Source organism: Oculina patagonica, chromosome 8, assembly GCF_052425735.1.
Source record: "Oculina patagonica isolate OP01 chromosome 8, crgOcupat, whole genome shotgun sequence".
Lineage (NCBI taxonomy): Eukaryota > Metazoa > Cnidaria > Anthozoa > Scleractinia > Oculinidae > Oculina > Oculina patagonica.
In genome coordinates, this window is record NC_135765.1 from 26,568,461 (window position 1) to 26,582,671 (window position 14,211).

A 14,211-nucleotide genomic window follows, 5' to 3' on the forward strand; every position below is an offset into this window, starting at 1 on the left:
TTGTGCTTGTGCTGGCCGCAAGCACAAGCATCAAAATGCAATGCGCTTGTGCTTTTGCTTCAGTCCAAGCCGTTTTCGCGGTGACATAAGAGCTGTTATCCTTGCGCTTGTGCTTGCGTCGCTAGTGAAGACCAGGCTTTAATAAATAATGACCTCTGCTAATCCTGTCCCCGTGACTAGTGAAATTTTCAGCTGCATGTATCGATGCAGAGCTACGGTATTGTATTCCAAGGCGTGGGCGGGCATTGAAGGTTGGTTCCAGGGCGGGAGAAGGCTTCTCCCGCCCTGGTTGGTTCTTATATGATCGCCCGATCGTTCGTTTCTATCGCATTGATCGTTTGCAAATACTGAGACGATCGTAGGTGATCGAAAGCGATTGGAAGCGATCGGGGGTTCTCATATGATCGTCCCGATCGCCTGGTATGAGCGAAGTCCTACGAAAAACAATCATTTACGCCCTAGATCCAACACAATAGCAGCCTTCAATAAAAGAGCAAAACTCTTGGCCTCCTATCTTCTTAGTTATTGCAGTTTTACGAGAAAGAAGGGAAAGAGAAGCTTGAAAGGAGCTTATCCCACCAATGTGGCCCAGGTTTGATTTCGGCCCGTTGCCATATGTGGGTTGAGTTTGTTGTTGGTTCTCGCCCTTGCTCCGAGAGTTTTTCTCAGGGTTCTCCGGTTTTCCTCCCTCCACAAAAATCAACACTCCAAATTCCAATTCGATCTTGGATGCACGTACACGACTTTACGAGCTCCTGAGCTAGTCCGTGTCACGTGGGTAAATAAATTACAAGTACATTTTTTACATTTCATTACAAGGATAGGACACGGGCGATCGCGCAATCGCCGCCGACTTTAGCGAGAGTCTGTGTAATGTTCTTATATAATCGTCCCGATCGCAAGAAAAAGTTTTAAAGTGAAAGAGGCGATAGAAACGATCGGGGCGATAATGTGAAAACCAGCCATTAAAAGCCGGATTTCTCAGTTACAAAATCGATTTGTGACAATACATAACTAGGCTGTTTAGACGATCCTGTTTCGTGGTTGTATTTCAGCACATTAACAATAGTTTTGTTTTATTTTTTGTCATAAATACACTCGCTAAACAGTTTCCTGTTTCATAGTGCTTTTTAGGTTTTTCATTAAATTCAAGTCAAAGGAGAAAATGTACGGAAAATAAAGCCACATTATGTATTAACTTAACTGTTTGCGGACCTCTCCTAGTAGCGTTTTGGGGAGAGGAGTTTAACCCTAACACCATACCATCCAGTCATGTACGATCCTGATAAAATGATTGGTGTCTTGACAAACCAATTATATGGTGCAGCTCCAACGATACTTCCGGTACTGAAATATGTAGGGAGGGGGCTGAGCCTTCCCTCCCAAATTTTTGTTGGGGGGGGGGGGGGGGGCGGGGGGCTACAGCCTGTACGGGAGTTTTTACGGACCCCCACCCCCATAGTTTGCGACATTCAATTGTATAACCAAATATGGTCATGAGCACGTGTAGTGACTTTCTCAGAAACTGGAGAGACGATGCAGCGAGTTGAACTGTGAGCATACTGTGAGTTATTTAGTGAGTTTTAGCTGCGGAATAAACCTGAAAACTAGTAAGTTCTGTGTACCGTTGTTGAACGGCTCACTTTTGGTGCCGGGACCAGGATACAAACGACCAGGATCAAAACAACCGGGCTAAACAAGAAGCAAAACAAACATGAGCGACGGCGAAGGAGAAACCAGCCCCAGCGAAGACGAACAACGTCTCGTTCGAGAGATTGACAAAGAAATTAACATGCTGAAATACTTCTTAGAGGAGACAGGAGAACTATTTGAACTCGGGGACTTTGCTGAGATAGATATCGCCAACAAACGAGCCGAGAAAATTATCGCGAAACTATCCGGTGAGGGTAAAAGACGGAATGAGTTTGCGGAATGGCATGTGGCATGACTTGCGGAATGGCATAATTATGCGGAATGTAATTTACGCGGGATGACTCATTGACATAAATTTTACTGAAGAGCGCGCCAATTTTTAAAGAGCAGCCGCTTTATTAAATACTGCGGGCTTAATGATGACAATCGATTGAAGATAGCGTTCTTCACGGACTCTACGAAAAATATTTCGGCGGCCAGTGTTTCCCCAATGCTAAGGATTTCCCATTCTGTGGACGGTTTATCGCTTTTAGTCAAAAGATAAAAACAGCGACGGAAAAGCATCCGACCGTAGATCTTTATACTACAAACCGAAAAATGCCTCGGATACATCTTTGTATTAATATTCATGTAGCGGTTATTAATACTGTATAAGTTAAACAAAACATCGAGACAGAAAGTCCAGTTTTGGCGGATGTCATATCAGCTTCAGTAAGTAGAGGGTACAAAGCAGAGAGATTACGAACACTACGGCATATTTGTTTCATTAGAAGTCCACTAGCCTTGCTTTTCGTTAGTCTCCTTCGCAGCCGCTCGGGCTGAAATGACGCAACGCTCCCGGTTCGGCTCCAGTGCCGGGCTGCGAAGGAGACTAGCTTTTCGCCTCCCATTATGAAGACTATATAAACTCAGTGGAAGACTTGAACATTAACTTAAAAAAGCGGCAACCGACCGCCGATCGAGTAGAGCGAAACTTTCATATAGTGACTGTCACTGCACGGTAAAAACAAGCTAATTGGCCATCCCAATAAAATGTTTCGTTTCCCATCGCCCGACCGACCCATTTTTTTTCAAAAAGTAAAAAAAAAAAATTGCAGATTCACTAGTCAAAGAAGCAAGTACTTTAATTTACAAGCACACGATCTTGTTTTATCAACAACAATTGACATTATGTGATGTCCTTGCCTTTAATTTTGATTAAAGAAAGAATAACAGAAATAACGAACGAAATAGCCACCTTTTCGCATTCGTAACCCGAGGCTTTCTTCCTTCAAACGTTCCATCTTTTTTTCTTTTTCTTTTTTTTTTGCCCGACCGACCGACCCACCATCACAAGAGACGAGGCGATGGGAAACGAAACATTTTATTGGGATGGCCTATCGTATTTCAAATCTAGCTCGCATTGCAGGTTTACCGATAAGGCAGATAAGGAATCCGGCGAGTAATTATCACTGCCTACTTGTTGTGAATACTTGGCTTTCTCTTAGGAAAAGAAAATCATTCGCTAAACATATATTTTATTTTACCGCAAAGATCACGAGACGCACATCGATAAAATCCACTGCAGTGTAAATAGTGTCACACCAGCGGAGAAGCCGTGTCACGATCTCTTCATCGCTGTAATAAAAAGCTAGAAATACACCAAAAGTAGTTGTCTTCAATGAAACCACTAGCTTTTTCCCACCCCTAGCAAGTTTTGATTTAGAAAGAAACGATTCCTGGAACAAGGCAGTGACACGGTCACACATTATTTCGCAGGCGACTAACAACACGTCACTTGCTTTCATTTTATATTTAAATGCGTTGTCTTTTTAAAAACTTCTCTTCAAATAGGTTGAACTTGACAGTTGTGTGTCTTGCCTTGAAGTACGTAGCTTTACTGAACGAATATCGTTCTGTATTTTGAGGCAAATAGACGAGAGTTTTCATTTATGTTAACAGATAGGGTCTCAAAGGGGGGGTCCCTGGAGCCCTGGCGCCCTGAAATTTCTGCTTTGGAGCCCGGAGCCCGATCATTTTACTGACTGGAGCCCTGATCCTTTTTTGGCTGTGGAGCCCGGAACCCAAAGAAATTTTCTGCGAATCCCAGAGCCCAGCGTTTTAAAATTTGATCATTTGCGATCCCAGATTGCGTTTCTTGCATTTTGTTTGTTTGTAAATGAGCCATTCGTCCTGCGTATTACACAAGAAGATTCCCCCATTCGGAAACTGTGGTCCCTTTGTGTGTCTATGAATTGCGATCGTAGTACTAAATTTCATTACGCCAAAACTTGTAGCCACCTTTTGGAAACCATGATTTAAGGTCAGATACTTCTTGAATTCCGCGATTGATGTAGCCGTTCGCTCACGTTTTAACATTACACTCCAACAATGGCAGGCCTTGTCTGCCCCAGTTTATTTATTTATTTATTTTTTTCAAACAGTCTTTTTTTTTTAATTGCAATCACACAAAAGTACATCACTTACAAAAATACAAAAAAAGTATGCCTACTACTCACTACTCACTATTTACAACACTTACACTACTTACAATGCGATGCTTACTACTTACAGTGAAATATATATTTTTTTAAATACAAAAGAGACTAAAATACTATATACTAGTTATGCAACGCTTTCGAGTGGTATACTATGGAATATCCCACGAGTCACTTGTATTTTCTCGGTATACACACGAGCCTTTAGGCGAGTGTGTATACGAAGAAAATACAAGTGACAAGTGGGATATTCCATAGTATACCACGAGAAAGTGTTGTGTAACTATTTTATACCATGCCATAGAAAATACGCTTACTAAATTGCATCGAGAATAATATCGCAGCGCACGATGGGAAGGTTGGGTTGAATACCGTCGAATATAATATACAACGGCTTTCCTGTATTCTGATTGGCTGTATTTTCTATGGCGTGGTATAAAACACTATACATGGCACAGGAGCTAATTGACAGAACTTACACTGCACTTACAAAAAAAACTGAAATAATATTTGTCACTAAAAAACAGTGAAAAAAACAGACGGTTTCATCAAGCAGATCAGCTTCTTTTAACCCGCTTGAGGCACTCATCTCGGATTTAAACAAAACAACAGCAAGCCGAACTTCATCCTAGCTTTGACCAAAGATCAACGCCACGTGAAAGATGTCAAGATGATACTTCGAGTTTCGGTCACATAGAGCATAGAAATCTGATACGTTCCATGGCCTTAGTGGTATTCAAGTTAAGTAAATATTTAATCCGCTTTTAATAGTTGGAGACATGAGAACAGGCTTCTTGGGTTTAAAAAACTCATGAAAACTGGTCAGAATTGCGGACGTTTTAATTTGCGGACTCGATTTTGCGTTGCAGATAATTTTTAGTGCATGCATAGTGGAGCCTGGAGCCCGAAAGCAGATGACATGGAGCCCTAGAGCCCTGACATTTTCGTCTTGGAGCCCTGGAGCCCTGCATTATTTAGCCTGGAGCCCTGGAGCCCTAAACCCCTTTGAGACCCTGAACAGAACTACTCACACACAGCTAGTCGATAATTCAAGTCCTCGGAAGCGTCACGGCAAATAGCGAAAATAATTTCTCTGCTTCTGTTCGGCGTAAATCGGTGATTTGAACGGTGAAATAATCTTTACAACGATGTTCTATGGAAGTTTCCTGCTCAGTCCTTGATTGTTTGAGCCAGCAGTATTTAACAAGGCGGCTTCTCTTTTAAAATTTAGCGCGCTTTTTAGTATAATTTATGTCAATGAATCATTCCGCGTAAATTACATTCCGCATAATTATGCTATTCCGCAACTCATGCCACATGCCATTCCGCAAACTCATTCCGTCTTTTACCCTCACCGGAAACTATCGGATCTTATTTCACAGACAGAAGAGTTGAAAATCGAGCGAGGAGTGACATCTCGTTCTGTGAGACTGTGGAAGAAAGACACCAAATCCAAATATGCAGCGTTTGTTATCGACAAGGAGAGGCTTGGAAAGTGTCTGAGCGAAAAAGAAGAGGAAATTGAGCGGCGAAAAGAAGATTCGAAACGGGAACAACAGATGGAGGACGAGCGGCGACTAGACTATGCGAGCTCCGTGAAAGACAACAGAACCACGAGCGTGAGTTATGGAAGGAAAAGCTCGAAGCAGAATTGCGGGTAGCGGAGAAGAAATTAGAAATGGAGAAAACCGCCGTTTCCAGCACGACTAAACTGCCGAAACTTAAGATGACACCGTTCAAAGGTACTGCTGGCGACTGGGTGAGATTTGAAAACATGTTCCTAACTCAAGTTGATGCCAAGTCAATTTCTGACGAAGAGAAATTCGGCTATCTGCTAGAATCTGTCGGGCCGAAGGTGAGAGACCGAATTGCAAACCTGAAACCTGGCAGTATGGGTTATAAGACGGCATGGGAACGACTTAAAAAGGAATTCGGTCAAACTAAAGTCGTCATCAACACTCACATAGACGAAATTATCAACCTACCTCTGGTCGAGGAACGAATTATTTCAAAATACAAGAGTTTTACGAGAGACTGAGTAATAACTATGACGCTCTCCAAACACTTGAAGGAGCTGAGAAATTACAAGGGTTTGTAATGAATACGATCAACAAACTGCCGCACGTCAAACCAGATCTAGTACGAGTTGATGAGAATTGGGAGGAGTGGTCTATGGAACATTTAATTGACGCTTTGCAAAAGTGGCTCAGGAGAAATCACGTGGAAAACAGCAAATGCGAGAAACATCTCTTCACACAGAAGCCAGGAGATAATCGGTCACCTTATTGCCTTTTCTGCCGAAAGCATGATCACTGGAGTGGAAACTGTACCGTGGTAACAGGGTTGGCGAACAGGAAGAAGTTCTTTGTGGATCACAATTTATGCTTTAACTGTGGGCGTGCAAACCACAGAGCAGGCCAGTGCCAGAGGCGTGGGTGCCTTAAATGCAAATACAAGCATCATACTAGCATATGCGACAGAGAGGAGAGAGAAAGCAGCAGTGCGAATGGGGTTTCGCTGACTGGCTACACTAATTATGCAGAGGAGAGAGTACTACCCGCCATAATTCCTGTGAGCATCAAAGGACAGGTTCTTTGGGCCTACCTGGACACAGGATCTGCACGCAATTTTATCTCTCGTGAAGCAGTCAAGATGTTAAAGTTGAAACCAACTCGTCATGTGACCCGTGAAATCTTGACGGTCAATGGAACCAAAGTCCAGTCCATGCCAATCTTTGACACGCGCATTGAATCGCTGGACGGAAAATCATGTGAAGAAATTGTATTTACTGGCTCAAAGTTAGTGGACTTTACCACAGTGAGAAGGCCAGACGTTAACCAGCTGAAACTGAAGTACTCGCATACACAAGACAAGAGGTTCTACATGACACCTACGGGAGAACACCAGATACATCTCATTCTTGGAGATAGCATTTACAGCAGAATAAGGACGGAGAGAGTGTTCAAAGGGAAGCGAGGAGAGCCCCTAGTGGAAGAGACATCGTTTGGTTGGGTGGTCCATGGTGGAGATGAAGATGGGAGTGGCAGCACCTGCATGTACTTGAGAGAGGTTAATGACTATGAGAAACTTTACAGTTTAGATGTATTGGGCGTTGAGGATCGGGGTGAGAATGACCAGCTGGACGTCCTGCGTGACTTCAAGGAGAGTGTAGTGAGAAGAGAGGATGGAAGGTATGAGGTCAGCTTTCCATGGATTCCTGGAACAATGTTATTGAACACAAATGAGACACTTAGCAGAAGCGTCTTGAGAATGTGGAGAGAAAATTGTTGAGAAATGAGAAGTTGAGAGAAGAATATGGTGGCATCATCGAAGAGCAGCTCAAAGCAGGCGTAATAGAAGAAGCTCCTCAGAATCCAACCGGAGAACGAGTATTCTACATGCCACATAAACCAGTTGTAAAGCAAAGTGCAGTTACCACGAAGGTTCGCATGGTGTTTGACGCGAGTGCTAAGCCACACCCATTGGCCAACAGCATCAATGACTGCATGTTTACTGGGCCCCCATTACAGCCACTCCTCTGGGACATAATGGTTAGAGCGCGAATGTCCACAAATCTACTTCTGGGTGACATTGAGAAGGCGTTTCTGCAGATTAGTGTGAAAGAGGAAGATAGAGATTCATTCAGATTCCTGTTCAATGTCAAGGGAGAAGAGAAGCATCTAAGATTTACACGTGTACCATTTGGAGTTGAAGCGAGCCCCTTCTTATTGGGAGCCACTCTGCAGCATCACTTTGAACAGCAAGGGCCAGAGTTCTCAGATACCGTGAGCGCACTTAAGGAGAACACTTATGTTGACAATCTAATGCAAACGGGAGGCGATAATGAGAAGCTTGTGCAGTTCAAAGAAGAGAGCACTGTCATACTTGAGTCGGCTAAGTTTCCAGTTCATAAGTGGGAATCGAATGTTAAAAGTCTTGAGAGTGAAAGCATGCCAAACCCTAGCAAGATTCTAGGACATACATGGAACAAAGAAGATGATACATTGGAGCTGCCTGCAAAGCCTTTCCCACACGATCAGCCAGTGACTAAACGAACTATCCTCAGTTACTTAGGAACTGTGTATGACCCACTCGGGATAATCTCACCCACTATGGCTGAAGGAAAGCACATCTACCGTGAGACTTGTGATGAAAAGAAGGGTTGGAATGCAGAAGTTTCTACTCATTTGAAGAATCGATGGCTCAAGTGGACAAAGCAGCTTAAAGATGTCAGAATTCCTAGAAGTGTTGCTACCTCAATTGGAGAGATGGAAGCAGTCCATTTGCATATTTTCGCAGATACAAGCATTTTAGCATTGCGGTTGTGGAGCAGGTGACAGGTGTGGCTAAATGGCTGCTGACATCAAAAACACGAATCTCAAAGAGAAACACTTCAATAGCTAGACTGGAGCTTGTGAGCGGTCATATGGCAGCGAATATGGCGAAGAACATTAGCACTGCTCTTCAGCGATGGCCCATCAAATCTACCACCATTTGGATGGACAGCATGGTGGCGTTGTATTGGATAACCAATCCTGGCAAAGGTTGGAAGGTGTTTGTGGCAAAGAGAATGAAGAAGATAGCAGAAACCACTGGTCCAATCAACATCACTTGGAAGTACTGCCCATCAGAAATGAATCTAGCAGACCTTGGAAGTAGAGGGGCGACGATTGTGAAGATGGAGAAAGGAAACTGGTTTACTGGTCCAGATTGGCTCTTGGATGAGAGACAGTGGCCACAGCAGCCAAGGCTGAACAACAACAAAGAGACAGATGAGGAGTTCAAGGCCACCCAAGAGGCAGTTCTTCGCACAGATGAGCACAAGTTGGATGAGTGGGATGCATTGCTCGAGAGAAGTACCTACTGGCGGACATTGAGAGTAACAGCATGGGTTTTGAGGTTCGTCAGCAATTGCAAGGCGATAAGAAACAAGTTAAAGAAAACAGCAGGGCCGTTAGTAACCGAGGAAATCACGACTGCGAGAAACTGCTGGGTAAAGCGAGTCCAGAAGGCAGGCGAAGCATGTCCACAATCGCCGGGATGGAAGTTGGTCAGAGATGAACATACAGATGTTCTCAAGTGTGAAGGCAGAATTAAAGGATACAGACCAACGTACCTTCTTGGAGGACCATTTGCTGAGAAGCTTATTGTTCACACACACAATCAGGTCATGCATCTTGGAACTGCGAACACAATGGCAAGTGTGAGAGAGAACTGGTGGATACCGAAGTTGAGAGCCAAAGTTAAGAAAGTTATCAAGAAGTGCAATGTTTGCAAAGTGTTCTCCACCAGACCATACGGAGTGCCGTCGACAAGTGCCTTGCCAGAATACAGAACAGAGGGGAGCAGGCCATTCGAAGTGACCGGAGTGGACTTTGCCGGACCTTTTAGTTACAAGGTTTGCAAAAAGGAACAAGGAAAGTGCTTCCTTATTATTTTCACATGTGCAAGCTCCAGAGCAGTCCATTTAGAAGTAACGAGGACCCAAACAGCAGACGAATTCAAGCAGAAACTCAATGCATTTATCTCACGTCGAACAAGACCTCGCATCATCATCTCAGACAATGCGAAAGTATTCAAGACTACAGCAGATTGGATCAAAACCATCAGGAAAAGTGAGAAGCTGCAGGATTATCTAGCACGTGAGAACATTCGTTGGCAGTTTAACCTTGCAAAATCGCCCTGGTGGGGAGGATTCTATGAGAGATTGATCAAGGAGATCAAGAAGGCGATGCACAAGACCTTAGGACGGTCACATCTTTCCTATGAAGCATTTGAATCAGTCATCATGGATGTTGAAAGAAATCTTAACAATCGACCCCTGACGTATGTTGAAACAGAGGGAGGAGAGGAAGAAGTGCTGACGCCGAACGTGATCCTGTGGGGGCGAGATGCATATCCGGTAGAGGACATTGAAAGTTCTAAAGCAGAGAAGCTGACGAAGATGAGCAAGCGATTGGAAGATGCCAAGGCCCATGTGTGGAAACGCTGGAAGAGAGAGTATGTCCACAGCCTAATGGAAAGCCACAGGCTGAACAAGGAAACCGGAACCATACCTAAAGTGGGAGAAATTGTACTAGTTGTTGGAGATGAGAAGAATCGCGGCGAATGGAAGAAAGGAAAGGTGGTACGTCTTGTACAAGGCAAAGACGGAGTTGTGAGAGGTGTGACGTTGTTCCGTAAAGGACACACCATTGAGCGACCACTTCAGCTAGTCTGCCCTTTGGAAATCCGAGCGGTGGAAAATACTGATGAGCCTCAGGAGGGGAGGAGACAACAAGTTGACTTAAGAAGCCAGAGACCAAGAAGAACTGCAGCTCAGAGAGCTGCCAAGAGAATTGCAGAACAGATGCATGCAGAGGAGGAGGATTGATAAAGCGGACTGTCATTGTGTAAACCGGACTGTCGTCGAGCAAACTGGACTGTTGTTGATAAAGCGGACTGTGACTGTGTAAACCGGACTGTCGTCGAGCAAACCGGACTGTTGTTGATAAAGCGGACTGTCATTGTGTAAACCGGACTGTTGTCAAGTAAATCGGACTGTCATTAAGTATACGGAACTGTCGTGAAGCAAATCGAACTATCTTTTGAGTAGCATGATTGTAAAAATTGAGCTACAATTTTTAGGGGAGTTGTGTACGGGAGTTTTTACGGACCCCACCCCCATAGTTTGCGACATTCAAATGTATAACCAAATATGGTCATGAGCACGTGTAGTGACTTTCTCAGAAACTGGAGAGACGATGCAGCGAGTTGAACTGTGAGCATACTGTGAGTTATTTAGTGAGTTTCAGCTGCGGAATAAACCTGAAAACTAGTGAGTTCTGTGTACCGTTGTTGAACGGCTCAAGCCCCTTCCTCCCCCACCACCAGCTCCGACGCATTTGTGACATATTGCGTGACCAGGGAAGGACATTTTAAGTCATTAGTCAGGAGCGTTCTAGCCTGAGTAGTATAAAGCTTTTCTAAACGAGACGGGGAAGGCGCAAGATACTTACGAACGCCGGATACTCATGATAGAGGCGTACAGGGGCGACGTTTTATCACAAGAAATCTGGACGCCTGCGCGGATCGTTTTAGATCATCCAATACATTTCAGGTACCGTAATGATTCGATTTAGCGCCCGGGGCGCTTATTTACTTTTGGCACCTTAAGGGAGGGCGCTTATTCGGGGCAGGGCGCTTATTTAATTTTTTTGAGAAACAACCAAAAGTTCAAAACAAAACTTTAATAAATATTACAATAACTAACAATAACAGAAACTGTAACAGTAACTAATTGTTGAAAGTTCAGTTACTTTTGAAAGAATTATGCATTTTAGCAGTAAATATACACATGTACGGTACGGTAAATGTTCATGAGTTTATTTATTCGACGTTGATGACTTCAGTAGGGGCAGATATCCGCAGTAGGGACGCTTATTAGAATAGAGGCGCTCAAATGAATGGGGGCGCTTATTAGAATGGGGGCGCTTATTTGAATAGGGGCGCTTATTGACAAAAACACATTCGAAGGGGGGCGCTTATTCGGAGGGCGGCGCTTATTGGAAGGAGGGCGCTAAATCGAATCATGAGAAAGCTTTATCTAAACTACTTATTCATCCAGAAGTTTATAGAGCAAACGAGGTTAGATAAGAAGTGATAACACCATCCGCAATTGATCTGCGGAACATGGATCAAAACATCACCGGAGGGGTGCGTTTAGCCAGATGAGATGATATGTTAAATTTAGAAGCCTGCAAGATTCAAGTACCTCAGCACTAGGTTGAGACAATTTTGTAACCGGTGGAGGAAGGAGTATCTTTGATAGATCTACGCAAATTTCATAAATGTTAGTCAGAAAAAAAAATAACAACAGGAATAGAAAATGAAGTTACAAGAGACAAGGAGGAAAGAAAAAGGAAGAGTAAAAAATGGGAGTGGTGGAAAGCCTAGTACTGAGGGAAAGATGGTATCGCTAGAGGAGCCAATAGTTAGAGCTGTTACGAAGGGGAAAACGACCTTCGCTTCTCCAGAACAGAGCAAAACTCTAAAGCCATTCTAGATTCGGAGCGAAAAAAAAACGGACAAATGTTTGCAATCGTGGGACAGAAAATCCTACAAAGAATGTCCCTCGGCAAAATGCGGCTCTAGATACCAGTGGAGTTCAGAGCTATAAATGTTTCAATCGTAGACGAGTCAAGAAGAGGAGTATAGTTGGACTTCCAGTCAATATTCCTTAGATCTGTTGCCTGTTTTACTGAGTTTTTTTTTGTGGTGTTGGTTGTCTGAGAACTCGTATTACATGTAGCCGAACTTTAGCTAACTTTCTTCAAAGATTGTCCGACATTTGATTTGGCATTCCTGCGTATGAGTCTGGGTTACCTGTGTTCTGCCTTTTTGGGGTGGACTAAGTTCCAGTGTTGATCTCAATGGCGGTAGCGAAGGTGTGGCGGAAGTAACAAGCGTCTTTAACTACATTTTATTCCCAAAGGAAGGTACTTCACTGTTAGGTAATTAGTGTTTTACTTTTGTTAGTCTGTGGCTTTTAATCTCTGCTGCTTTTTACGAGGATGTAATGGTTTACAGCGCCAGTAGTGCGACCAGACAGTTTTTCTGCACTGTAGCGTAAACTGAACACTTCAGTCCACGATTTCTTTTCTCCAGAAACGTTTTGGAACTTTTCTAACGGGGATTTGTATAGGCTAGGAAATAATTTGACGTTTGCCCTTTAGTTCCGTTTTAATATCTTTTTGAGATAAGGAGAAATCAACATAATAGCGGCATATTTATTTGATTCACACTGCATAATTATTCATAGTAAGAACTCAAATTCTTTCACACACCCACACACACAAACTTAAGTTATAGTTTAGCCATGCAGAACGAGACTGTCAAGATGTTTGCATAATTAAGCGTGGTTTGTGGAATTATCTTCCCTATTAAATAATATATGTGTATTAAACTTATTTCAAATTCTGGCCACCCAATTCTTGATGTTTCAGAGATGTAGCTCAACAAAGTCTGCTGTTATTTTATGAATCTTCATGTGTTGCACACTAGAGATGTCACGCCTGACTACTTTTCAAATAATTTTAATTATCAACTATTGTTAATTAAAATTGCATACATGTAAAGCTATGTAAGAGCGAAGTTTGTGTCATCTGTGGCAGTTTAACACAAGCGGTGTCCTTAATAATATCGCTTTCCTGCAAAATCCAAACATGAAGATTACAATAAAGTTATTGCAAGTGTAAAGCGCAACTTGATCCCAAGTGCAGACAGGTGGTTCAATGAGGCAGAGCACAAGAGACAAGAGCAACAGACACCTCATTAATAGCGGAGCTCCTTAGCGGCCCGTAAGGGCCGCAGAGCGGAGCACCATACCCATAAAAAAAAAACACATGAAAAAAAAAAAAACACATGAAATAAAATAGGAAACCTCTGCATCCGAGTTTTCATGGTCATCATGGCTAGCGGCATGCCTCGCGGGCGCGTACGGCGGCGTACGTACGTACGGTGTTGCGCACATCCGGGATCTTGAAAGGTCTTGACAACTCGCGCAGTACTGGCGCGAAATAATTTTGCAGTGTGAGGTCTAAACAGCTAGTCTGAAAGTTAGAACTTGAGACAAACACATTTATTTTGGCTCCTTGTTATGCCGATGACTACAAACGAGAGCAGGGTAAACTTAACTTCGAGGAAACAGGGTTTAAGCGATTTGCGACGGGAAAGAGATCGCGAGAGATCCAGAAAACCCGGACAGAAAGCAGGCGAAAAAGTATAGCAAAGCGCCTGTCGAACCTGGTAGCAAAGTAGCGAAGAAAAGCGACTAAAATAGCAAGAGAGGTGCCGAGGAAACAGGCAAAGAAATAGCGGAGAACAAGGGAACGGAGATAAAACGAGCAGACGAGTGTACCTACTGTGGCCAACTGGTGAAGGTGAGTACAAAACTGCAGTGTTTCCGTCATTTAATATCTCTACGTTTTGTCTTAAGCTTACTTTATACGCAAAGTAAGCTTATATTGACGGCACATTTTACTTGCTTTCGCCACTAAGCATTTGCTTGTGACATGAACAATGTTGAAAAATACTATTCGTT

At 43.3% G+C, this 14,211-nt stretch overlaps 1 protein-coding gene and 1 pseudogene across 2 annotated transcripts in view; both read left to right on the forward strand.

Annotated features, from left to right (window-relative positions):
- The first annotated feature begins 6,227 nt into the window (after window positions 1-6,227).
- LOC144663271 (uncharacterized) lies at window positions 6,228-8,467 on the forward strand. The gene is made up of 2 exons (XM_078524173.1): window positions 6,228-7,328; window positions 7,388-8,467. Exons 1-2 carry the CDS (start codon window positions 6,228-6,230, stop codon window positions 8,465-8,467), a joined length of 2,181 nt encoding a protein of 726 aa, XP_078380299.1.
- Window positions 8,468-12,531: 4,064 nt separating this feature from the next.
- Window positions 12,532-14,211, forward strand: part of LOC144663272 (uncharacterized) — a 63,507-nt pseudogene continuing 61,827 nt past the window's right edge. The window contains exon 1 of the transcript XR_013572593.1: window positions 12,532-12,622. The product of XR_013572593.1 is annotated as an uncharacterized LOC144663272 (transcript). The remainder of the gene's footprint in view (window positions 12,623-14,211) is intronic.